The sequence below is a fragment of the Molothrus aeneus genome, chromosome 1 (genome assembly GCF_037042795.1).
Source record: "Molothrus aeneus isolate 106 chromosome 1, BPBGC_Maene_1.0, whole genome shotgun sequence".
In the NCBI taxonomy this organism is placed as follows: Eukaryota; Metazoa; Chordata; class Aves; order Passeriformes; family Icteridae; genus Molothrus; species Molothrus aeneus.
The window spans coordinates 16,633,644-16,660,280 of NC_089646.1; the positions used below are offsets into that span (position 1 = coordinate 16,633,644).

General features: G+C 39.6%; 1 protein-coding gene and 1 non-coding gene across 2 annotated transcripts; one reads left to right on the forward strand and one right to left on the reverse strand.

The window, feature by feature from the left end:
• The first annotated feature begins 7,815 nt into the window (after positions 1 to 7,815).
• On the forward strand, positions 7,816 to 7,889 carry TRNAN-GUU (transfer RNA asparagine (anticodon GUU)). Its single transcript has one exon. It is a non-coding gene; the product is annotated as a tRNA-Asn (tRNA).
• Positions 7,890 to 11,935: 4,046 nt separating this feature from the next.
• On the reverse strand, positions 11,936 to 26,403 carry RAB18 (RAB18, member RAS oncogene family). The gene is made up of 7 exons (XM_066551967.1): positions 26,273 to 26,403; positions 23,591 to 23,646; positions 18,390 to 18,451; positions 16,490 to 16,562; positions 14,864 to 14,982; positions 14,717 to 14,783; positions 11,936 to 13,194 (listed from the first exon to the last, which is right to left on the reverse strand). The coding sequence occupies exons 1-7, from the start codon at positions 26,338 to 26,340 to the stop codon at positions 13,016 to 13,018; spliced, it is 624 nt and encodes a 207-aa protein (XP_066408064.1). The 5' UTR covers positions 26,341 to 26,403; the 3' UTR covers positions 11,936 to 13,015.
• Between the last annotated feature and the right edge of the window lie 234 nt (positions 26,404 to 26,637).

Consider the following 26,637-nt stretch of genomic DNA (forward strand, 5'->3'; position numbering starts at 1 on the left):
TATCATTCAAAGGCACACAGCACACTTGGCTCAGAGTGCAGCAAGGTAGTCTCCATCCCCAGCAGCCCTCCAGCCAGGCTTCCCATCTGGTTCTCATAAGCTCCCCAGCTACATTTCATCCTCTGAGCTGAGGAGACGATGCGAGATTAAAAGCAGGCCCAGCAGCGATAGGTTTCAGCAGCTGGGGCAGGTATTCTAATTATGTAACACATGTAGTCATTTCTGGTACATAAATTGGCTTCTCACTGGTGCATATTTTATTGGTACCAGTTTCTCCAACAACAGGCACACTAAGGTAAATGATATCAACCTGCACCAGCCCATGAGGATAAGGAAAATTTCTGTTTGTTTTGCCTCTTTAGTCCACTTCTATCTTTTATTTAAATACTAGAAGACTAGTAACTATAACCTGCTTAAATCCTTGCAGCCCCAAAAATATCATTTCCCTGGGCAGGAGATGCTACAAGAGGACTCATATTTTCTCAACCCCATCTCATCACTCCATTTTCAACACTGCAGCCTCCACTTTGCAACAAAGTTCACCCTGGCACAGACCCTCAAGCTCACACAAAGCCCCCCAGAGCTCAGTGGGATTCCAGGGCTGCAAGCTTCCTAACAGGCAGATCCTATTGCAGCACTGGGGACAATTGTACAAGAAAAATGTGATTTAGAATTACCATAGGTACTATTTCAAGAGCAGCATACAAAGCCATGTAGCAAGCATTACACTTGCTCAGTGATATCCTTCTGTGTATTGAGTGAAGTTACTTCCATTGTTTTTGAAATATAAATTATTTATTTAGGCCCATCTTCAGGAATGCATTCAAGTATAATTTTAAGTATAATAACCTAGAAATAGAATGAAATAAATCATCTACAGTACATTGAAGTATCTGGAATGGAATTTTTCTGAAACCTTTTTAGTAGGTTTCTGACATAGTTAAAACAGAGCAGAATTAATGAACATTCTAATGCAAGGAATCACATGGTTTGTCTAGTAAATAAAAGGTAAATAGCCTCTCTCGGTTGAATACTGACACTTTAAAGCAAAACCTCTTCAAAATCAAAACAAAGACAGACAGTTTGCTGGAAGTGGTGCAAGCCAGAGGTAATTGTGTATGCTATATCTCTGCTTTAATGGAACACGCATCACCTCTTTATGTATTTCCCAGATAATTGGGCTTATCAAGCAAAACACTGAATTACTATCAGTTTTTCTGTATCAGAAACCAACACCTAGTGCTAGTGTCACATCAGGATCTGGTCAGAGGAACAAGTATACTTGCAACAATTGCCAGCTCTGGTGTATACCACTGCAGGCCAACCTCTTTTGAACCTATTGATCAGCTCCATTACTATTTTGGCCACCCAGCCCATGAACAGACAGTGAACTAGCAAACTGCTTTGATTTACAGCAGACTTGAAAACTCCCCAAAAGTTACCTCTATCTAGTAAAGAGATTTTAACAGATTTATTGGATTTCTCACTCTTACTTAAACTCTTGTGCCAAGAAACAGAATGCCTTCATGCTTGGTATGAATCTCACATCTCTCCTGAACTGCACTGGAATCTTGAACTTCCACCTGTCTGACATGAAAGGACCATTTTACAGAATTTACTGTTTACTGGCATTTAGTCTACTGGGTTCACTTTTTTTCTCTTATTCCACAGGAGGTTAAGGCTTTAATACAGTTGAAAAAGTTCAGCAGTATACACACTCTGTGTGCATTGCAGCCCTATATTTAAGAACACATTTAGTTACAATTTATTTCCATGGCCTGCTTTCTTTTTCAGCAGCCTGTGTGAATTCTTTTAGGATGACATTAAATCAATCAGCTGCACCCATTGTGTTGGATTCAATATAGAGTGGCCCAAAGAACACAAAAGCCCAATGCCACCCTCTCTCTTAGGAATTACATGCTTGCTTAAAGTAAATTACGGTGTATTATAATACAAAAACTGTCAGGAGTTATTTGTGGCTAAACACCAAAACAAAGTAATATGTGACAACATCTGATAATTGACTTCAAGATATTTGCTCAAGAAATTAGTTACTAACCAAAATTATTGCCATTAACTTGTTCTGTAACCAAACTTTGCAGGAAAGAAAAGCAAAGGCACTGCATGTGGCCACAAAAAGCCCCATCCTTAAGGTAACACTCAGCTCCATGCCGGGCCAGCCCTCTCAGCCTCATTCACTCCACCCAAACTGAATAAACCAGGCATTTTACTTTGAACTTGGTCTTCCCCATCCAGGCTCCAGCTCTCTGCTGATCTGTTCCTGTGCTCAGTGCCACAAGCCAACTCCAAACTGCTCTCATTACTTTTCATTTCACCCATTTTGTTTCCCCAAGCCCTCTGGAGTCATCCTGACCAGAGTCTCTGGATGCTATCACAAGGCAAATAATCTGAGGTGTAAAAGACCCCATTCTAAAAGTGGAAGAAAGTGGACTCTTGAAAAGAATGTGAACTTGTCTAGAATAAATACATTTCAAATATTACTCAAATAACTTGCTTTCATCTCTCTTTTTATTTCTTTAATGTTAATTGGAAAGAAAGAAGGAAAGAAGTCACCAGGACACACATTCCAGGAGTCTCCTTGGTATAAATCAGGCAACACACGCACTGCGCACCAGTAACAATGAAATGACCCCTTAAAATATTGCATTTCTTGCCAAGCATAACTTCTTTGAAGACTTTAAACTTCACTGGCCAAAATTTTTGAGTTCAAAATCCTTCTTTTCCTAGTTCAACCTGGGGCACAGTTCAGAGAAAGGAAGAAAGGACTAAAGCAATTCATCTCAGCTGATGTTTGCAGTAGAAGAGCAGGTCCAACAGTTAGGAGAGAGATGCTCTCGGCCTCTAAACACCCAAATTCTCCTTTGGGACTAAAACTATCAGACTCCTGTCATTAGTACTTTGGGCACATCCCTTTCCCAGCACCTCTGGGGAAACCTCTCACACTTGCTATGCTTGGCCCACTCAGTTTCAGATAAGATCCAGCCCTGAGGTCCTCACCAAGCCAGGGCACAAACTTGAGGACAGGGGAGCAATGTCAGAACTGACTCAGCATGGACCTCATTTGGGCTCTACTGCAACAGTACATCAACACCAGAAATCAGAATCACAGATTCTGAAATTAAACTTAATCCATTTAATATTTAACAGAAGGCAAATACCAGAGTTTTGTTCCTTAAGTCTTCAAGTTTATAACTTTGCTACTGTGGCTCCTGCACACTTGATTGATTGGATACTAATGGGCCACAGGAAACCAAAACAGATGACTAACATTAGCCATAAGTGTAAGCACCAGGGAAAGCAAAAACAGGCTGCTTTTCACTCCTCCCATGTAATCCAGCCACTCAGAATAAACACAAACACTGAGAAGATTATTCATAATTTGTACTTAAATAAAATCTTCTATTAGTGGGTATCACAGCAGTTTATGACTGTTAAGTACTTGGTACTAACAGGATGAGTGTCTGATGCTCCTCTGTAGAGAAAAAATGCATGAAAGAACAGGAGACAGTCAAACTGCACAAATGTATTGCACACACCACTGTGGGTGTCACTGAAAATGTGGAAAACCTCTAGAAGGGAAAGTGAAAGGGCTGAAATAGAAAATCCTTTATGTCATAAGACTTTAGAATATAGTTCTTCCCATATGTTTTTCCTTCCACTGTTTTCTGTTGGGGGGGAGGGGAAATCCCCTCTTTCCACAGTCTCCCTCTTCAAAAGAAAATGAGTGTCTTGAATCCACTGAAAACAGTTGTGTCATGAAACTGAACTCCAATTATTTGCGGAGAGAAAAATCCCAACAGTTTTTCTACCTCTTCTGTTCACAAAACTCAATTTGTTTTGGGCAGTTATTAACATAACAGTCACACAAAGTGAAATGCTTATAAATTATCAATATAGGCCAAACAACCCTGTCACTCTCCCCACATCTTGCACACTAAACCCTTACAAATGCGAAAGCATCTGTGCTTGTATTTAGAAAAAAATAAAATGAAATTGTCTCTGTACCAAACAACAGAAAACAGTTTTGCACATAAAGTAAGGTTCACAACTGATCTACACTGGGACAATCATAAGGGATGTGTTCCAAGAAAATAGAATTAAAGCCGTAGACTGCATGACTATTCTGTAGAGCTTTCAGAAGATCAGTCTCCCAGTCCAGCTGACAAAATAAGCTGCTGCCATCTTATGGAAGAGAACTTGAAAAACACTTGATGCAAAATCCATTCTGCTCTTCCTCCTTCCCTGTGCTTCTCCACCTTCCTTGGTCTACTCTGTAATAACTTTTTTTTTAAGAATTTCCTTGCCTTGCAAAAATATGCTTATTGTGATGAGGTATTCTTTGGGGAAGTAATTTTTTCACCTCTGATTTTACAGTAACTTTCACAGCATCCAGGAAGTCAAATGGAGTAGTTTTCCAAGGAAGGGAACAAACCAGCCAGGCTGTTAATCCTGACACTGCCTCAGACAGAGGTTTCTTGTAAGATAAAACAAAAGCCAGCTGGAGCCATTCAGCCACTACAGGATAGAGTCATCAATTTTGCCCAGTTTTCAGGCAGTCATTTAGTGTGTTCCATCTGTGGACTTCTCTATACAGCCAGCTTGAACCAGTTTAACTAAAGGTGCGACTTATAAAATGCTAAAATAAATAAAAATAAGCCCGTTTAAGCCCAAAGCCAGCACAAAGGTTCAATTTCTCCATCTGTAGGTCACCAAGAGATGCATTTGCAGAACACCAGAGAGATTTGTTGAGAGAGTTTGCTTTTGTTCAGAAAGGAAATTCTTTCCACGAGTTTTCATGTTACGCTTTATAGGAAGCCAAGTTTTTAGATAAGGACTTTTTGTGAAAGCGTACAGCAAGGCCAAGATACTGCATTTGTATGAACACAGGGCTCATGCAAGTTCAGCTCTCATCATGACCTAGGACACAATATTCAGCTTGAACATCTAAATCATTGGATTCCAAAAACCATAAGTATTCTTGAAAGGAGTATGACCAGTATGAGAGGAGCCAAGTGTCCTCCTTGCCCCCCCCAAAGCAGGTAACACTGACACTCTACCAGCAAACCTGAGCTTCCCCAGCCCTTCTGGAGCTTGCACCAAGCTGTAAAATACAGTCACTGGTCAAACACTTTATTCCTTTTATCTGACCTGAGCTCTTCTTCTTCCTCTTCCTCCTCATGAAAGAGTTTTAACCTACTAGTAACCACAGAAGATGTTAAAGAATTCCTACTGAGAATGAACAGCTACAATGCAACAATCCTACATTATTAAGCTGTACTAGCTAAATTTGGGTAGTATGCAACCAGGGCTCCTACAACATAATAGCCCTAATCCTCATTTCCCCATATGCAACTAAATGAAGTTTATATAGAGCACCTGTGAATTATTACAGGAAAGCTACAACTACTGAACTAGGGGAAGTAAGTGGTTGGCATTAAGTGGGAACTCAGGTATGTTAGTTCAGGTTAGTGCAGGTTTCTGTGTCCTTGTAAGATTTTACACAAATAATTTGTGCCCAAGTACTCAAAGGGAGTTTGCCACCTAAATGCTTCTACAGCAATCAAGACCCATCTTGCACTGCCTTTGCAAGCCTCTCACTACACACTGGAGAGGACTAATGATTATGGAGAGCTCAGGCCTTGGAGAGGGGCAAACTGCAGGTGCCCAAGACAAGTATCTTCTCTCTCCTGTATCAGTTTGTCAAGTCTCATTTAGCAGCATTTCTCAGTTATGTCTGAAAATATCTTCTAATGTTCACATTGGCCTTTCAATAAAAATTCCAGCACTTTCATGGCCGCTTATTAACTGAGAGACATAAAATTTCAAGAAGGAAAGAGACTGTGGTTTCAAGGGTCCACTTAGTCTCTAATCAGAGCATAAAAAATTTTTAAACATATTCTGTAAAAAACACATTGCCTTTTTTTCTTATACTTTTTTTTACTTTTGTAACAGATTCCTCCAAACACCTTCATTTAAAACAGTCTTTCTACAGAGCCCAGTGTTTTCTTTGGCAAATTTGGAGAGCTGTGTTTTGGGATAAAAGTAAATTGCACCATAAGATGAAAACAGACTGGGAGATTTGACAGGACTTGGTAGAAATCCGTTGTGCACAGGCAAAGGGAGAGCTTTTCAATAGGTCATTTAAAAGATAAAATCTCTGGAGAAAAGAGTTCTGCTTGGTGGCAAACTCATCTAACCCTTGCAAAGCCTACAGTAGAGGCTGCAAGGGAGGCAGAAGTTACAGAGCATGAGAACACACACAAACTCTCTCACATCTGAAAGTTATTTTATACATGATTAGGTATCATTTTTCTTACAATGCACACATGCAGTTGAGCAATGGCATAGTCCAGAAAAGGGACATTTATGTCCATCTGACTTGCAAGCAGTTGCAGGGTGGAGCCAAAAGGGAACCAAAAAGAAGCAGATTCTCTCTTCAACACTTAACAGAGGCCATCCCAGGTCCATTCAGCCCAGCTACCCTCCAAATCCAGCTCAGGATGAAACCTGGATCCCCACCCTTCTCTCACATAAGGGATCCTGGCAAGTAACCCAGTGTGCAGGGCAGGCAGGAGCCAAGTACCACCACTTTAGCCCCTGAGGGGGGCAGCTGGGGCAGGAAGACCCCAGAGCACACTGTGGGACAGACCTGCCCCACAGCTTCAAGGCACATGGTGTAGACTGCCTTACAGCACAGCTTAAAATACCAGAAGGAAGGCAAAGGGAAAGAAGCAGCTTGCTGTCATACTCCCTGCTAAGAAAGGCTATCTACTGCTGCTATTGAGAGTATGTTTTTCTACACCTAACAGTTCCTATCTCTCAAAGAGAAAGTTGCCCCAATCCCTTCTACAGTTTACACATCTTCCTACTGAGCTTCTGCAGCTCATTGACAGAACTTCACCAACAATGCCTTCAGCAGCACTCCAAAGCACAGCCCTGCAGAGATTAAGCTTCCTAATTTTCAAAAGCAATTAAACCATTTTCAAGCCAATTTTTGCTGTATTTCCTTCATCAAATGGACAACAACAAAAAGGCTGGAGTACTAGCCTGTTTTGTTCTGGCAGAAAACTAGACAAACCAGGTACAGATTCACCAGCTGAACAGAACTCAGCTCCTGTCATGTATCTCAGCTCCTTTTGTTTCCAGCAATACACAAGGGCACACAGAGCAGGAGGCTCCACCTTTTCCTGGCTGACAACTGACAGTAAAAAATACATATGCCCACTAGCATTGATAACACCTTGTTTCTTTGAGGTATGAAGTTTAAAAATGCATACTTGTCCATTAAATCTTCCCTGTTCATTAAGACCTGCCCAACAGCTCTCTCACCACTAAGCCCCAGCTCCCAGATGCACTGAGATTTCTGCAGTCAGTTTGATATCTCACCATCCATGTTCTGAAGCATACCCATGTTTTGCTTTAAGTGCATTAACATACAATTAATGAGCCCCATAGGTTTTCAGACATTAAAGCTAAATTTCCAGATGCACAAAAAGCAGAAGAAACAGTGCTGTTAACTTGGAACCACTAATAAATTGCCTGGCATGACACAAGCCCAAGACCTCCTTTCCTGAGAGAGGTAAGCAGCGAAGAACAGCTACTTCAAAAGAATCTCATCTTTCTCTCCCCACAAGAGGTAACAGCACTTCCTGTCCCTGCATTCTGACACAATAGCCCTTCAGGTTTGCCGTGTGCCTGCAGTACTGCTGCCATTGTTCAGCACACCCAGGCCCCACCAGCAGCACTCACCGATCACAGTCAGGAATTCAGCTGCTCTGGGAGCACAGCACATCAGTCTCTGTGGCGCAATCGGCGAGCGCGTTCGGCTGTTAACCGAAAGGTTGGTGGTTCGAGCCCATCCAGGGACGGAGGAAATCCCTTTTAAGAGCCAAAAAGAATCTCATGAAGCCCAGTAAGGGGAGGTGCCAAGTTCTGCCCAGGGAAGGAATAACCACAAGCATCAGTATGCGCTGTAGCCACCCCCGCTGCACAGCAGCTTCACAGAAATGGACCTGTCACAATGGCACTTTGCTGCCTTGAGTTTACTCAGCATCTGCCAGAACCCCCCAGGTCCCTTTCCAGGGAAAGCTCAACATCTCAAAGGATATTCTGAGTTGGAAACCACCTAAGTCCAACTCCTGCCTTGCACGGAACCAGCCCCAAGAGTTACACCATGTACCTGAGAGTATTGTCCAAACACTTCTTCAACACTGTCAGGATTGGTGCTGTGCCCAATGCCCTGGGGGCCTCTTCCAGTGTCCAGCAACACTCTGGGTGAAGAATCTTTTTCTAATATCCAACCTACACCTCTCCTGACAACACCAGTCCCTCAGGTTCCCTCCATCTTGGTTCCATAAGCATCCTTGCTCCTGTTCTTCTGGATGACACCTGCCCACAGGCTTAGCATGCATGCATGCATCCATCCATCTATCTATCTATCTTCCTCGTACCTACTCTGAACAAAAGTAATTATGTCTAAAGCTGAATTTCTAATTTGCACTAATTATGTCTTAAGCTGTCATTTAAAGAGATGACAGATAATCCCTGTATAAAAAGTTTATACATTTATATATTATTAAATTGCATTAATAGTGTCAGCTATATTAAATATGCTTACTATACCATGCATTATAATAGTTTCTGTTTTGTGTACAAAATGTATTACACATTACTAAAACTGTCTTCACAGTTTGGGGGCTGCTACTGCTCTTCCCTGAACCCCAGTTCACAGCTTCACTCCTAATCCTAAGTAGCTACATCTGGACCTTCTCATCACTGTTAAAGAACAAGTTTTGTGCTGTCAACAACATCTGGACAGCCACATTCCTCAGAAAGTCCAGCCTGACAAGCACTAAGAACTGGGAACCAAGCACTCCTGTCAAAAGGATCCAAGCAGACATTACCAGATGCTAGTAAATCCAGAGCTGATGATACACAGAAAACACCAGAAGTGTTTCCTTCCAATCATGATTTGACACTTCTATATTAACACTTTTCTGAGGTTGTTTTAAGCTTCTAAAATAAAGAACTAGAGCCCAGAAACTCTAGATGTTGACTGGGAATTTTGCTATCATTGTACATAAAATGTGCATAGATGTTACAGAAACGGGGAGCATGAGAAAAAGAAAGATTTACTCACTGTGACCATTTTCACTCTAACAGAAAGGACCAGATGTTACTCAGGCACAAGGATAAGGACAAAACTTCCATTGCATTAAATCAATCACAGAACATATGCATACAGTAGTTTGAAAACACATCTTCACAGTTCTTTGCCCATATAACACCTCATAAATTTTTAATTAAGGTGCCACAGGTACTCAAAAACAAAGGGTGTAGAAACAAAAAAAAAAAAACTTGGAAGATTTAATGGAGAGCTTCTCTCTTTTTTTCCTCCCACCGCTGGACAGTGGCCAGGAAAAACACTTTATATTTTGCCCTTCAAGGCTCAACTAAGTCTGAAATGTATGTAGTGATTTGTCTGGCAACATGAAAAAGTCCTGCTCATGCTAATGTTGCTCAATGATGCTTTCATCAATAAGGCATTACTAAGGCATCAGTAAGGCATGCAGGACAGCAAGACACAAAACTACTGCAGGGTCTTTGGACAGGATGGATGCAGCACCAGGACCACTTGCAACAATCCCCCAATAGCCAAAGAGCAGTAACTTGTATTAATCACAACACAGGCTGCCCAAGTATTATAAGTATTTGAAAAAAATTTATCAGTTAGGCCTCAAAACATAAAATTACTGTATCAAACTACAGGGCAAAATTAGAGGGGTTACTGTAGCTCACTATATATCAGGTTACTGGCAAACAAGGGAACTAGGAAGGAATCATACAGAGCACTTATCACTGTGGTACACAACAGCAAGACCACTGTGCCCTGAAGTTCTGCCATGGCTGATGAGGCAGTCACTGTTATTGTCTGGGGACGCACCAAACTCTCATTTTCATTTAGTTAAGACTTACTTTGAGCCAGCTGTTGATCTCATTATTGCAGCAGAAGAAAGGAAAAGTGATGCTGTAGTTTGGACAAAAGCCCCACTAGCAATAAAAATCCCAGCATCTTGAAACCTCCATCAGAAGCCTGCCCCACCTCCCTTTTTAAAACAGCGGCAGAAGAAATACAAGAAATACAAGTAACAACACTTAGCAGTATTCTGAAGTGTAAATTTAAGAAGATGCAAGTGCTGTGCCATATTCTTCCAGGCTAGTGTAAAGCCTACAAAAAACACCTGCCAGGCCTGAGCACTAAACTGCTAATCAGCAATTTATTGACTAGAGTATATGACCTGGAAGCAACTTTAATTTTAACTGCCTTTCACAATCACAGAAGATTTTAGTTACCTCATTGTGGTTTAGTGCTTTAGTGTATAGAACTCCCTGCCATGGACATGGACTCATTCTCATTACTTGATGAAAAGCAAACAGCTCTCTCCATTATCCCTCTGCTGCCTACAGAGATAGGCTGAAGGATCTCCTGCACACACTTCTGTGGATGCAATAGACCCACTATTCCACAAATAGGCCCACATCAATTTGGATGTGGTACAGCTTATAGTAGTTTCAGATACACTCGTATTACAACTACAACAGTGGATGTACACTTAGAGATAACCTAACCTACAAAGGGGGAAAAACTTGGGAAGCATGGGAACAGATTTATTTGAAAGATGGCAGCTCCACAACCCACATCCTCATTAAAAAAAAAAAAAATAGGCAAGAGAAAGATTAAAAAAATGTAGCATAGTAACTGTTGCTAAATTTTCTTTAACAAATACTGGAAGGGCAAGAACCCAGCCTTCCAGTGTAGAGCTTCTTGACAGAGAAATTATGAAAAGAAGTGACACCCTAGGAAAAACATTCCTCAGAGACAGAACTAAACATGCTTAAAAGATGAAGACAGAAAAGCTAGTTGCAAGTCAATTAGAAAACATCTACTTAAAGAAAACCACCCCTCTAACTGCTTTCAGTCCCACTAATTATGCTGTTTCAGAATACTTCTCTCCCAGAAATATTTTGCTGTGCAGTAAGGAAAAAATGACTTAATTCTTTCACAGAACAATACCCACTATTCAGAGCACCCTGCCATTCCCTCCCTCTGACAAAAGCTGTCAGATCTGGCAAGGCAGAATAAAAGATGAATCCAGGTCCTGTGATAAAAGGACCTTCTGTGAGAAACCAAAAGTTAAGTCTCTTCTAAGCAGAGGGATGCACCCAAACTTGGGGGGAAACAAATATGGAAATAAATTACAAGCATCTGCCAGCATTATGATACTTGCCAACTACTGCTGACAAAATTAAGTTGTTCAGTTTTAATTCACCTACAACTTTACTGTGAGGCTACAAAAGCCAAAATCCTTTGACCTCAATACTAACAAACACGATTTGCTCAGCCCACATACTCTGCATGCAACAGTAATACAAATCTAAGATTTTAATATAATGTTTATGCATATTTAATATTAATTACATTTACATATTTAAATTATCCTACTACATTAACAATACTAGATACAATATTTAGAAAAAACAACTAGCATGGTTAAGCCTTCAAATTTTGGTAGTTTTCTATCAAGTATAAAACAGAATAGAAAATAAAGTTTCCATGTAAAGAAGAAAATGTATTTTAACAGAAGCAGCCAAGACCTGCTGCAAAACACAGATCATGTATGCTGACATTTAGACAAAACCTTGCAGTAATAAAAGATGCTGTCATTCACTATATTTACAAGAAACTGCCTAATAACTCATTTACTGACTGCACTGTAGTGATTATTTAAAAATCCCGCACAGCATCTTTGTCTTGTCCTTTAGAAATAATTTGTACGTACGAAATGACCTTGTTTAACCATATGTGCTAGAAAATATAGAACTCTGCAATAGAAAGAGGTTAAAAAAAGTTGAATACTGTGGAAAAAAATTTATTTAAGTCTATACAAGTCTTCTGAAACAAACCATTGGCTTTGATACAGTAAATTCAAGTGAATACTCATTGCAATAGTATTTTTTCATACAGAGATCAAGAAGCCCTATAGCCTCCCATTTAGTGTCTGTGACAGTTTTATTTCTGAATAAGTAGCTGCACAAAGCAGACGTGATAAGAGATCTCACAGTCACAGTGAGCTACAGTTGAGATAAACTTATATAACAAACATTTCAGAAAATTAGGAATCCATACTGAAGTGTGGCAAAATGATTCACAATGAATGAACAATGACATCACTCAGACCCCTTGCCAATAATGAAGACTTTCTGCAGCAAGTCTAGAGTAGACCATCATAAAAACCTAGAGTGCAAGAGTACCACAAATTTAGTATATAAATATCACAGGATTAAAACTCCAGTTAAGCCATCAACTGAAGTGATGATTAAAAGGAAAACATGGCGTCTCCCAGCTTTGCAAAAGAAGCTTTCAAAGCATCTCTTCAAGAAAGTGCTGATGCCAACTAGGGCCTGTGCCAATTTGTGTTTTAGACTGCACTGCTGAAAGACAAAATTTTAGCAGCTTTGTCTAAGAACTGTATAATCCTGCTGCTTTTATTACCTTAAAAAAGCATTTACTAGAAGAGATGAAATGTAACATTTATAGCTCATACTGTTTCCAAGATCTGTGCACACTATATAGTTCTATAATTTCAACAGAATTTAAAAATAAGACAAAGAGCATACAATGCAGTATTTGTTAGATGGATTTGTTTAGAATAGTTACACAATTAATGTATACAGTTGTAAAATTTTTAGTGCATTTGTTCTTGCACATTATTAATGCTACTTATAAAAACCTGAAGATTGCAAATTGGGCATGCTTACCATAACATTTTCAGACTGGGAAAGCTGCAGAACATTTTTTCTACAAGTGTTCACTGCCATGATACAAAACAAATATGTGCAAACTGCAAGGTCCCTAAAAATAGCATTTAATGACTTTATGTACAGAAAGATGTAACTATCTGTTTAAATATGCAAAGAATAAGCTTCCCAAAGTTTATAACATAGAACAATATCCACCACATGCTCCTCCTCCTCCATATCCTTCTTCCTTGTTTGACAACTTTACACCTCTGTTTTGGCTTTCACTTTCCCACAGTCCAGGAGTCTGAATGATTTTTTCAACAAGTTCTTCAAAGGCACACTGCACACCATCACATGTTTTTGCACTTGCCTCTGGAGAAGGGACACAAAAAGCCAAGTGTTAGCATAACTTCTGGTAACTTGTTTAATATTTCTCTTTTGGTTAAGTTTCAACTTACAACAGACTTAAAAGTTCTACAGCCTATTCCTAAAAACATAGTGGTGTCAAAATTGGCAGCTATGGGGATTTGTCACCACACAGGTGGCATCTCAAAATATTTTTAATAGAAGAGCTTTCAAGTCAAACTTCACCAGAACATACAGAGACAGCTACAGCTTAGCTTTATTTTCCTGTGGAAAGCACTCCAGTAAGAAAAATTTGGATTCTTGTCTGAAAAACCTGTTTGCTGTTCTGTATTTCAGTTCTGTACATTAATCACAATTGCAGTACCACAGACCATATGAATCAAGGATCCATACTGCAGGATTCTGGGTCAGTCTCCATGATAAAACTCATCTGATAAAAGCAATAACACATCTCATTCCTTTTGCAATTTGCAGAATTCTAGGTAATTTCACTTAGGATCCTTACTTTAACCAAAACTAAGAAATCTGCCCACAGGTTATGTTATGAGAACAACAGACACTATCAGAAATTGTTCAAGCCCCACAAGGCCTTGCCCTGTTCATCTATGCAGCCATGCAGATACTTAGCATATGTAGCATGCATATATATATACATACACATATATATGCACACTTATAGTCTAATTTTCATTTCTGTTTTCATCTCCCATACACTTAATAGATTGTGCCTCAACTTTGAGCTTTTATTTTCACATCTGACGCTGTGGCTAAAAAGAAACATAGCAGGACACTAAACAAAATTACATTCTTCATCTCTGACTGAAGACTTAAGTCTGAGTACAAGAATGAATGAGTACATATCAATGAACTGCTTTGCTACTGGAATAATCCTGTAAAATAATCCCTTCTGATCCTTCGGTGAAACACATAATAAACATATGCATAAACAGTCACTTCAACACGCATTTTTTCATTTATCATTACATGGCTTTGCCTACAAGACCCATTTCATTTTGCAGCAAGATGAGACTAATATATTTGCTCCATTCATAATTATGTCATTATTCAATCCCACCCACCATTCATAAGTTAATTATATACCTATGTGTTTTTACATCCCGGTTCTAATACAGATTTCTCTCAGGTGCCAGCCATTTTGCTATACTGAAGGCTGGCCACTAGCACCAGTTTTTCCTCTTTCATTTTGCTTCTGTTATTAATTTAGCAAGTAAGCTGGGGAAAGAAATCAGACAAAACTCCAAACCCAAAACAGGTTTCATCACGCTATGGAGCTCCTGTACTTTGCCCTTCATCCTTATGAATTTCTAGATAATCATCCACAGCTAGAACAGGTATCTGGACAGGCACAATTTTAAAAAACAGGAACACCCATTATCTTTGTGCCCAGCAAAGGTGAGAAATATCATTAATTGGACTGTACACATAAAGACTCTCAATTCTACAGAATTGGTACTTTTCCTTATGTAACAAAAATCAAGAAAGATCTCTGCAAGTATCTATAGCATACCTATGAACAACATGGAATGTTTTCTTGCAAATTTGAGGCCTTCATTTCTGTCAACTTCACGGTTTTCCTATAATAAAACAAAGTATTAATATTCCTTATTAACAAAATACACCAGCAGATTACTTACTGCAGTTGAATTTGGTTTACCTTATCAATCTTGTTTCCAACTAACATTTGCACTATGTCATTCCTTGTGCAGTAAGTTTCCAATTCATTTAACCAGTTATCCAGCTTGACAAAAGTATCTCTTCTTGTGACATCATAAACTGAAAGATATTAGTGATATTATTTCACAATATTTTTCCAAGAATTACAACTTACATTACAAAAGTAGCAAAAATGATGGCTTTTTGAATCAGAAAACTGAAGGAGTTCTAAGGATTCAAATTTACCTTCTGTATGAAGAACTGGAAAGAAAGAAGGACATCTAACAGCTCAAATAATTGATGCAGAACAACTCCAAGCTTCAGCTACCTACAGTTCTCAGCTAATATTCCTTGATATATCCTAGCTTACAGACTAGAGACTATCATTCTCCAAGGAATTCTACACCAGCTGATCCCTCATGTAGGATACCTAAAATCACTACACAACAGCTATGCAAACAGAATGGCACAACCTTCAGTACTGAAGCTATGAAAGTGGGTTTTTTTCCCTTTGTTTTCACATCCCATGTGCAGACAGGCACAAACAGCTTATTTCAATCAAATCTGTAACTTGGCTTGCATGAACAACCTTATTTTTTGGAAGACAGGGTAACAAAGAAATAGTCAGGAGATACTGAATGAAAGGGGAGTGCAAATCTCTCAAACAGCAACCTTCTATCTCCCAAACAAGCACTCCCAAACAGTGCTTTTTTACAGCTTTCAACAGTCAGTAAGTGGCAGGTTCAGTGCAATTAAGTGACTTGATACAACATGTTTTGACAGCACCCTCCTATACCAGGAAGACAACGCAACTCACAACTTGGGAAACCTACCAGGAGGTCACATGATAGATGTTACTCCACATTAAACAATTTAACTAGACACAATAGCTTAGCAAGATTCTCTAAAGTCAGAAGCAACTTCAAGAATATTAAATGTACATCGCTGCCCTTGCTTTAGTCAGCTCCTCACTCCTAGCAGTGGAGAACTTCAGAGCTCAGTGCCTAGCAAACATGCTTCCATACACCAAAAAATAAAAGTACAAATGAGACTTCACCATGAAGCTAAAATTATGGGTTTTGCCTGGGTTTCTCAAACACAGATTGGTGCATTCTACATGTCCAGCTGGTCTTTTCTAAGTGATTCTGATTGTGTAACATTCCATCAGTTGGGAAACAAATACCAAAAAACCTCAGTCAGATTCCACATGGTTTATATTATTAATTTCATTAGGAAAAAAACAACAGGGAGGAGAAAAAGCTGTATCATACTGATACAGAGAGACTACACTGAGGAGAATTTTTTTCACTCTGCACTTAGTAAGCACGAGCAAAACGCAATAAATAAAAGACAAATTTGTGACAGCACAAGGACAAAAGTTCCAAGCTATCCTTTCAGACAGCAGTAGCTTTTATTCTCATGCAAAAATCAGAGGTTCTCAAGCTGGCCAGGTTGACTACATGAGAAAGAAGCCGAGACACCAAGATGTTTTTATATGAGTTGTTCAACACAGATACAAAGATTTTAAATATCACTTAGATACTATATAAAGGCTATATGAGTTTGTGTAACTCCAGTGCATGAGAAAACCACAAACATTTGAACTAGCATGCAAAGATATACTTACCTAGGATAACACCTTGTGCACCTCTGTAGTAACTGGGGGTTAATGTTCTGAACCGCTCCTGACCTGCAGTATCCTAATAAGCCATTCAAAAAGTTCCATTATTCAGAATTTGAGCAGAATGCAATTTAGCTTTCAGGTATTCTACTTCTGATGAACATACAGAGTAAGATTTAAACTATATTCCACTAGCAGATTAGCTGAGTTTATTCCATCCCCTGCTGTTTTACTACAGATTAACTTTAAGATTTGATGTAGCCTGTCCCAGGAAGCACCTTTGAACTACTAGATGCAATATGTAACTGGATTATATAACTGTAAGATGGCCATTTCTGCGAAGGCATTTGATCTGCAGCTAGTATTGCAGCAACCAGCAAGAAAGCAGCATAGCTGCAGTACTAACATTTTCTAACATGTCACAGCCCATGACAACAAAACCAGTTCCTTCACTTCAATCACTTGGTCCAATTAAATTTGACTGAGTATCTGGGTAAATGGACTAACATGCTATAACACAGCAGAAGCAGGAATAAGTCAGAGGTTTCTCTGGTTTTAAGCCAAGTTGATTTACATCCTAAAATTAAAAGGTCAATAGCTCTGGGGAAAAAAAAAAAAAAAACACCAACAAAACTGACCAGAATTAGAATGCTGTTTTCTTGTCAGAGATTAAGTTATAGTGCACACTCATTGAAGGCTTTATGCACAGAATATTTAAACAACTTTATTAATTTACCCAGGTTAGAAGTGACACATGAAACACTGTGGATTCCCTGAGAAACAACCTGGATAAGCAAAGTAGACTTGGATAAGCTTGTAGACTTCTACATTCTACAAGCCACTCAGTGAACGTCACACATCCAAAACTGGTTTTGTGTCATGATGCACTTTCACAAGCTTTTCTTTTCCAGTTTACCTCAGGATTATTTCTTTCTATTTACCAAAATGAAAGAAAAAAAACCCCTAACTTATCATTCCTTGTTTTGCTATCAGTCTGGTTTTCCTCCTGTATGCATTCTTTATTTTCTGTCAAGCTATTGCATTTATTTTCCTTGTCCAACCCATTTATTTCACTGATAAGTACTACTGTAACTAAGACATAAGTCCCGTTTGTTAGTGAGGTATGAAGTACCCTCCAAGCTACAGAAACACTGCAATACACATTTCATGTTCTACTACTACTTCCCAAGGAAACAAAGGTCTGATATCTTACTTATATGAGAAACAAAGTTTTAATCTTGCTTGGTACAAGAAGACACAACTGGGTCTGACTATTCAAAAATGTGCTTCAAGTCACATAAGTGTGAAGGCTGGTTTACACAAGGAGGAATATTTTTTAAAAGCTTGGAAGTATTTTTTCTTTGCTTGTTGTAATGGAAGCTCTACTTTTAACTAGAGCAGAAGTTGAACCCACTAAAGCTACAATTATAAACACTGCCCCTCTCTCTTTGAAATGCATCTGCTACAAATAATTCTGATGTTGAGCCTATAAAAGTCTTTATATGATGGCTATGAAGTTTAGACAAAAAACGTGTCTAAAGAGGTAACAGATGAGCACACAACTGTAATTCTTAATCTATTAATACACAACTTCAGTGTTATAGGCAAAATTTAGTAAAGAAGTGCACCCTTCTACTGATTTAATACCATTTAGTTCATCCTTTTCTCTACTTCTTTCCCAACCAGATCTGCAATTAGTAGTGCAGAAGCTCACAGCCAGGAGAACTACCCCCTCAGCCAGTCATCCCACAGTTCACTGCAATTTCTGAATGCTGCAGTATTAACCTCCCACTTCTCCAAATCACCTTCATGCTAATAAAAAGGGATTCTGTACAAACTATACATTATAGAAACCCTAGCTATTCCTAAAGCAAAGCAACACATGAAGAACTTAGGAGAGACTCACCCATATTGCCAGTTTAGCTTTGTTTCCATCAACTGAAATAGTTTTCACCTTGAAGTCCACACCTAGAGAAAGAAAAACATTTTCGTTCTTCAAACATATTACAGCTATTTTTGAAAAAGACAATAAAGAGAAATAGGAAAAAATAAAACCAAACTCAAAAAACCCCCAAGTTTTGACACAAGCAGGAAGAGTAAGTTCCATTACCTATTTATGAACCTTGCTCAAAATGTAAGGTTTTCTTGCTGACATGCTCTTGCAAAAGCCTAAAGGCCTTTTAAGCCATTGACTTAAAATATTTTATGGAAGTCAAATACTGTATCTCTTGTATTAAAACACGTATTCCAGGACAAATTTTCAAGTTTAGAATTCAAATGGATTAACCTTCTATTCAGTACTCACAAACACTCTCCAAACAGACAACAAGATAATGGTTCTGCTGGTCAGTCACCTACTCCAACAAGTAACAATTCTTCCCCCTTCAGGTATCCTCCACCCCAGGAACTAGCAGCCTATCAATTGCTCAAGGACAAGATGCACAAAACTCAGGCCAAGGAGAACAACATGTTAGTGACTGCAAATTTAAAGGATATAGTGACACGCATCTGTTTGAGAGCTCATCAGAGTTATGATGCATTATGCTTTAATTTAACCCTTAGTTACTAATAGCAAGTAACTACCTAGAAAAAAGTTTTAAGTATTTTGGAGTGACTTTCACTTCTCACCAGGCAGCAGCTCTAAAATGAAGTAGCAGTATGGAAAGTTGATACTTCTACAAGAACAACTTTCACGTGCAACAGCAACCTTTCTGTACTTGGAATTGCAATGTCAATCATCAGACTCCCTACCAGAAAAAGATTAAACCATTCTGATACAAAATGATTAGGGCCTCGGGATGAGTGCACTGCACTTACATTCCCAAATTCATGCAGATTACAAACAAATACAAACAGCTGCTGAAACAAATTCAACTTAAAGCCACAAATATATATAGGATGATTAAGAAACTGCATATTATAAGCAGATGAAAACATCCATTTCACTGAACTTTAAAAGAGTTTTGTTTCAAAAAAGGCAAATACAATTTTGATTCCACTGTTTCACAGCTTCAGCTCATTGAAGTGTTCCCTGAAGTGTCAGGTGTTTTTCAGACAACATTCTGCACTGGAAGAAGCCCATGCTCTCTTTCAAGCAAAGTTTTCCCAAAGTACACCAACTTTTGTAGTAACTGAACAGAACTTAAGTTTTTTTCAGTTACTAGTACTCTTAGTCCCTACCTTAGCAGTAATACAATGCCCAGTACCATGCAGAAGAATGGTACATTATTCTACAGTTAGGTTCACAGAACAGTCGTTATAAGCTTTATTTTAAACACCAGTTCTTAGAACGTTATCTATTTCACAGAACATTGCTATGCTAGCAATTTGACTCAATTTAATCCTAGAGAACATTCTGTTCTGTCCTCTTTTCAGCACTCAGCGGTAACTTTCAGACTAACAGAATCTCTTTCTTCCACTGTAATTGCATGTTTCTTCCCCTGAACTCCAAAAATCCCCATCCGCAGTTAGGCCAGCAAGTCCAACAGTTCACAGTGCATTCTTTTATCCATTAGTCTGGCACCAAAACCTGTAACTGCAGATATTACAAGTCTATTGGATACTTAACATGACAAAAGACATCATAATATTTTCAAGAAAGAAAATTTCTTCCTTAAGACAAACATATTTTATGTATTTTGAAGCCACACTATTCTCCTTCCATTCGGTAAACAGATTCTGTATCTTGTGCCTGCACAGTTCAGCAATTTTCATTTAATGGAAATGGATATATACACCTTTATGTTAGCTTTCCTGCTGGTTTAAAATTCACTTTGAATTTTGCAAGACCAATGCAAGTAAAATAAAAAACTAAAATAGTGACTAAACCCCATGCATTAAATTGTTGAAAAACGAAAGTATGAAAATGGACTAATAACACACCAAAATCCACCCTTTAAAGTGATTGAGGCAATTCAAATAGATTTCTAACAAACAAAGGAGCTCAACACATATAAAAGCCAATTAACAAAAAGAAAGCTTTTAAATACAGAGGTTTTTGGTTGCCTATCTGCTATAAGGAAAGACAAATATAAAAAAATCAAAGTTCAAGAAAATCTTGTGGAATTGAACAAACAGGATGCTTCTATTTCCTAAAACCAACAGTGAAATACAGACATGTTTGTGTGACAGGTATCAGTTCTGACCTTGCAAGAGTGATGTGTCTGCCTTGACAGCAGAAAGCTGACAGTGCCTTCCACCATGCCTTGGAAGGCAGCCAGAAACAAGACAGCACTACTAGAGTGTACTCCTGTGTGTTAACACCTCCTGCCTCAGCGCTACACACTAACATACTACAGCCTGTAAGAAGCAGCTCTGACACTGATACTGCTCTCACATTCAGGCCAGTAATGCTATGCTGTGTTTATAGAAGTACACAATTAGCTACAGTGTAGTATTTGTGTTGTAGGTAAGTGACAAGTTGGACAGTTTAGGAGTTTGAGGACTCCAAATGCAAAGAAAGCTAAAAAGTTAAGAGACATAAGATCTCAATACGTCACTTAATTTGCAAAATACGGATTGCACTGAACACTTATCTAGAATCTCTCTTACAAAGAAAAAGCAAGTGAGGACAAGCATGATCAGTAAGGCCAACAGAAAATACTGGGGTACAAGTAGTCTGGTAAGAACCATGTGATGAAACCCAACAAACAAGCCAGCCTCATTCTCAAGAGAATACAAGGACAGGTAATCTGCCAGGTTAAATACAACATGTTTAATCCAATTGAAGCTACTAAAGCAGAAGTATTTGCCAGAAGCAGCTTATTCTTCAAAGAATATCACAGGATTTTTACTAAGTTCTGAAGAATAAGCCACATGAAACAATCATTTAAGGTTTCTTTTAAATTGCACTCAGTAGGTCTGTGCAGTCTATGAAGGTTAAGATGTCTCAACAGGTCATCACAGGGGACCAGTTGTACTGCTGTCAAGGCTTTCCTCAGTACCGTGGGTTTGCGTGCAGTTCTTATCTTAAAGAAAACCAAACCAACCAAAGTTCTCCTCACTTTCTAATCCAAATTAAAAAAATATATAGTCACATTAGCCAGTTCAGCAGTCAGTATGCAGATGACATTGAAAGAAGACATTATTTATAGTCCATTCATTTTGAAAAAGCACCATATTCTTCAGTTTCAACAGGAAAGGCTTTAAAACCTCTTCTGTCCTTCTGTCCCCCAACTCTCAAAACAAAATAGTATGTTTAATTAGCACAAGAAAGAACTCCAAGCCAAGACTCACAAAGTGTTTTGACATTTCACCATGTTGTAAGTACCTGAAATTGGCATCTAGGGTCTGTCTTCGTGCAGCAGAATAGTTACCTCTAGGAACTCACTCCAACTGCTTTATCTATATGAACAACAAATCATGCCCTGAATTTAAAGCTGACATTTTGCTTCTTAGAAATACATTTACCAGAAAAATGGCAGTGGCACTGGATAGTAGTTTAAAAAGAAAAACAAGAAAACAAATAAGAACCTAGATTCTGTCCTTTTCCAGTTAAGCTGACAAAAAAATCAATCTGCTATCCCCTAGGAGAGCCCCTCACACCATGCTGTAGGACTTGCACAGCTGGGGTCACAGTAGCTCTACTGCACAGCACTACCTCAAACATCACCTGGTTGGGCCTAACAGGGCATTTGCTCAGTCTCTAGAAACTGACTTACCCTGCCAAATGATCACATTCATTCCAGATTAGTATATTTGTTTCAGAACTCAAACTCTATCTGAAGTAATGTTTACATTGAGTACTCTTCCTCCTTTTCCACGCCAGAAATAGAGCAGAGTAGGACCTGCCAGCAACAAACCTTGAATTGTTACTATTTAACAATCAGTGATTAGCTACCACACATGCTGTTGTGCATGTTTACAAACTCGAAGAAGAATTACTTCAGGAAACATTTCCTTAGTTTCTCAAAAGATGCCAGTTTTTGACACAGATACAAACAGCAGAATGGAAAAAAAAAAAAAAAAAAGAAGCTCCACCATTAAAAACAAACAAAAAACCCCCAAACAATAAAGATCCCCACTCAGAGACTGAGCTACTCTTTTGGTATCCAAAACATCATGAAAGCTGAAGTAGCTATTCTGCACTAACTGCCTGGCTCGCATGGTTGGCATATCAAGTATATACAGTGCCAAAACTGTTAGATTAGAATCCAAGATTGCCATTTTCACCACCTGATCTATTTCATTCCTGTTTCCTTCCATGCTATCCTCCCTCATGAGCTGAGGTGGGGCTACTTGCACAACTTCATTTTTTATAACCAATGGAATGAACAAAAATAGGCCACGTTCCTCCCCTTGGCTTCTCAGTGCTTTATATGAAATAGTACTCCTGAATCTTATTAATGTTAATGAAAAAAAAAAAGTTCAATTTATTTAATTCTTAATAAATTAGATAGAGCTGGTTTTGCTTACCAACAGCTGAACTCAAAAGAAAAAATGCTATATAAGCTCTTAGACAGAAATCTTCCTACAGAGAAAGTAAAGAATGCAACTGAAATGATGGTGTGAAAAAGTATCTCTATTTTCCGTAATTTCAGTTATTACTTTGGCACAGAGTTGCATCATACTCTTCAAAGTTCCATTTTGCTTCCTTTGAGAACCAATCCACTTAGTGTATCCTGCATTCTGGGTCACCCTCCCCCAGAACAACTGACCCATGCTGGTAGGTATAATAGCAGCACAGCAGTGACACGTCACTGCCTTTTTCCCCAGCAGCTCTAGATTCTTGGCTCTCTTCTACTTTTCTCAGGAGTCTGCCAAGGAACTGATTGCTAAGCAGAAGAAAAAAAAGCCACATTGTAATTTCCTCTCTACAGAGGAAAAGCAGATGCCAGGCAGAGCCCAGGGCACTCTAGTATTGTCAGAAGTTGGAAGAGTTAACACTACCTGCTACAGAGTGTGAAGATAGCTAGCAAGTATCATATTACAGAGACACAAGGCCTGGACAGCAATATTATTAGTCAAAAACCTGACAGCTATTTTGCATAGATAAATCAGTAGGAGAGTAGTAGTTCTAAGAGAACTGTTCAGACAAGTCTGAACAAACCACAATTTTACACTGAAAATGTTATCAGTTTTTCTAAGGTAGTATCAGCACATACTTACCAATTGTTGCTGCAAGTTCTGGGTCAAATGTATCATCTGTGAACCGCAGCAGAAGGCTGATAGGGAAAAAAGAAAAAAAGGAGATACTATTATTGCAGCATATCCATACCTTGCTGAAAGCTATAAATTACGAGTCTGAAAGGAACAGCAAGATCACACAGCTAAATAAACTCACATCTGAGGTTTTTAATTTTTTTTTAGAAGAGAATATATGGAAAAAAGAAAAGAACATGGAAAGAATAGAGCAGACACGCTCTGCTACCTGAGCACTTATCTCTGCATGCACTACCAAGAATGTCTCTTTGAAAAAAAGTAGCATGCAAGTTGTCAAATCAGTTGCCTGAACAGTCAAGTGATTTGCTTTGCAAAGCATTTTACTTCAACCTTATTCTATTTTTCTTCTCCAAGAATTTAGTACAAAAGTAGTATTTTTTGTTTTGTTTCAATATTGCTTCACACAATATTTCTGTAAGCTTGAGAAATAAATTCCAAGTCAGCTTTTCATCGCAGAAATAATTCCTTGAACTGGGGACACAGGGGAACAGCAAGGATAACACCCATGAGAAATAAAGACACAGAAGCTGAAGAGTAGAAATAGCTCCCCAACATTTTATGATTTTGTATTTCTTTGCATTAACAACTCATGTACACATTTCCCCTATCCTGATGAATGTGTTTCCTACCAATAGAAAAAGTTACAACTAAGATTAAACAGCACATCACACCATGGCAATGCAGGGTCCCTTAAAGGAGTGCCCATAATGCCACCAGTGTCAAATGTAAATATTTTTGTGAGAGACAAAGATTCTGAGCGTGCAGTTCCTAAAATCAACAGTTTTATGCATCTGTGGCAAGTGCATGTGGCAGGCAGCTGTTTGCTACAACCACAACTTCTACTCATTTCCAGAATGGAGAAACAAAACAAAGCCTTATTTACTCTTTGGTCTTCCCCACCACCTTGTTCTTTTCTCCTTTTTTTGCGTGTGAATTTAGAATTCAAGTGCTTTTTAGCATTTGGACACAGTTCTGCATTGACAAAAACAGTGACCACTGAAATTCCTTTATTTCAATGAGGATGAGTGAAAACTCCAAGTTAATCACTAATCACTAAGACTAACGTTTTTTTCTCTCCTTACTCCAGAACCCCAAAAGCAAATGGTAGCTTTACTTACCAAAGAATAATTAAAATAATAATATTTTTTTTAAATCACAGCATACAGGTTTTTAGATTTCACAGATAGTTCTATAAGGATGCTATTTAAGAGCAGCTATTTTTAGTTACAACCAATACCAGTTTCATTCAGAACAGAGAAATTATGGAACCTTTATACTGCTACTAGAATAAAGCCATCATATCACCAGTCTGGCATGCCTAGCCCAGCCAACTTCTACCTTCTTTTCATAGGTAGCTATTATCTTCTACAAAGCATAGCACTCTCACAGGGACCATGTTTAAGACAGCATTTGTTCAGAAGGCAGGACTCCAACCACTTACTCCACCTTGCTAATACCTGCTTAGCATCTGACCTTTCCTAGTCAACCAATAGGTAAGAGACATAAATTTAAGAATAATTCTATATTAAGTTCCTGTACCTGAACAACTCCACTGTTATAATTTAATGGCATTTTTACTTCCTCCACATAATTCCTCTTCTAACAAGCTTTCTGATGTAAAGAAATGTGTATATAAATAGGTATGTAAAACCCCTGTGTTTTATCTGCCCCAGGAAAAATTCTTCCATGTGGCCACTCATATGTGAGGTGACATCAACTAAAAGAAATTTGCTGGGGTCATGTCTGTCACCAGGGGCCTACTGTACTAATTATCAATTCAGTAGCTAACTCAAACAAGCAACTGACAGACTTTTAACAAATACGGGCGCCTTTTTCCCCCTAATTAGCAACTTGTATGCAATTTGAGGTAACGGCAGAGGACATATATTATTGCCACAAAAACATCAAATATAAAATTACCGGTGTGGTACATTCCCAGACGCCCTCCTGCATTTATATCCTACACCCTTTAATAAGAACTATATTACTGTCAAAAAAAAAAAACAAATCCGCACACACAAAAATAAAATTCCAGCTCCTTAAGATTGGTATCTACAGCTTAGCCAAAGCCATGACTACAGCAGGGAGGAAGAAATCAACCTCAATGTTCTCGATAAAGTCTATAGGTAGCAAAAAAAACCTGTGTTACAACTACTTTGCTGCGTCCCCGTGCTCCCCCTCACACACCCAAAGCTGGGTCACTTGTGACTCTGCATATCCGTATTATCGACTAGACGTTAACCCCAAAGCCCTGTGGAGCTGTACAAAGGCACCCATCTCCGCACCACGCAACGCTGCCCCGGGCACAGGGCGGCCCGGTGACCTGGGCGGCCCGCCAGAAGCCCCGCTTCATCTGCGGGCACCTGAGCCTGGCAGACACCAGCTCGGGGCCCGCGGCTGCGGGAGCGCGGAGGAGGAGGAGGAAGATGAAGAAGAAGAGGAGGAGGAAGAGGAGGTGGGGGGAACCTCTCGCCCGCCGGAGAGCTGGCCGGGAAGGGAGCTCCCCCCGCGGGCCCGGCCCTGCGGGGCGCAGGCCGCGCCCAGACGGCATTGTCCGACCAGAGGCCTAGGCCGGAGCCGGCCGGCCAGGAGAGGCTGTGGAAGGCTGGCTGCCGGGCGCTCCCTCACCTGGACTTGCCGACGCCGCTCTCGCCGATGATGAGGATCTTGAGGGTGGTCAGCACGTCCTCGTCCATCCCGGCAGCGCCCCCGGACCGGCCCCGACCGCCCGACGCTCCGTGCGCAGCTGCGGCGGCGGCGCTGCGCCTGCGCGGGGCCGCCCGCGGTTTGTTTACAGCGGGCGGGCCGGGCCGGGCGGTGCGCGCATGCGCGGGGCCTGCGGCGGGGCGAGCTGTGCGGCCGGGCCGTGACCTGAGGGGAGCGAGGGGACCCGGCGGGTTTTGCAGCTGCTGACGGTGTCAGAATCCGGGGCCGTGGGGAGAAAAGTGACCAAATAAAATGGCAGCGAGTGGTTAGACATTGGAATGGGCTGC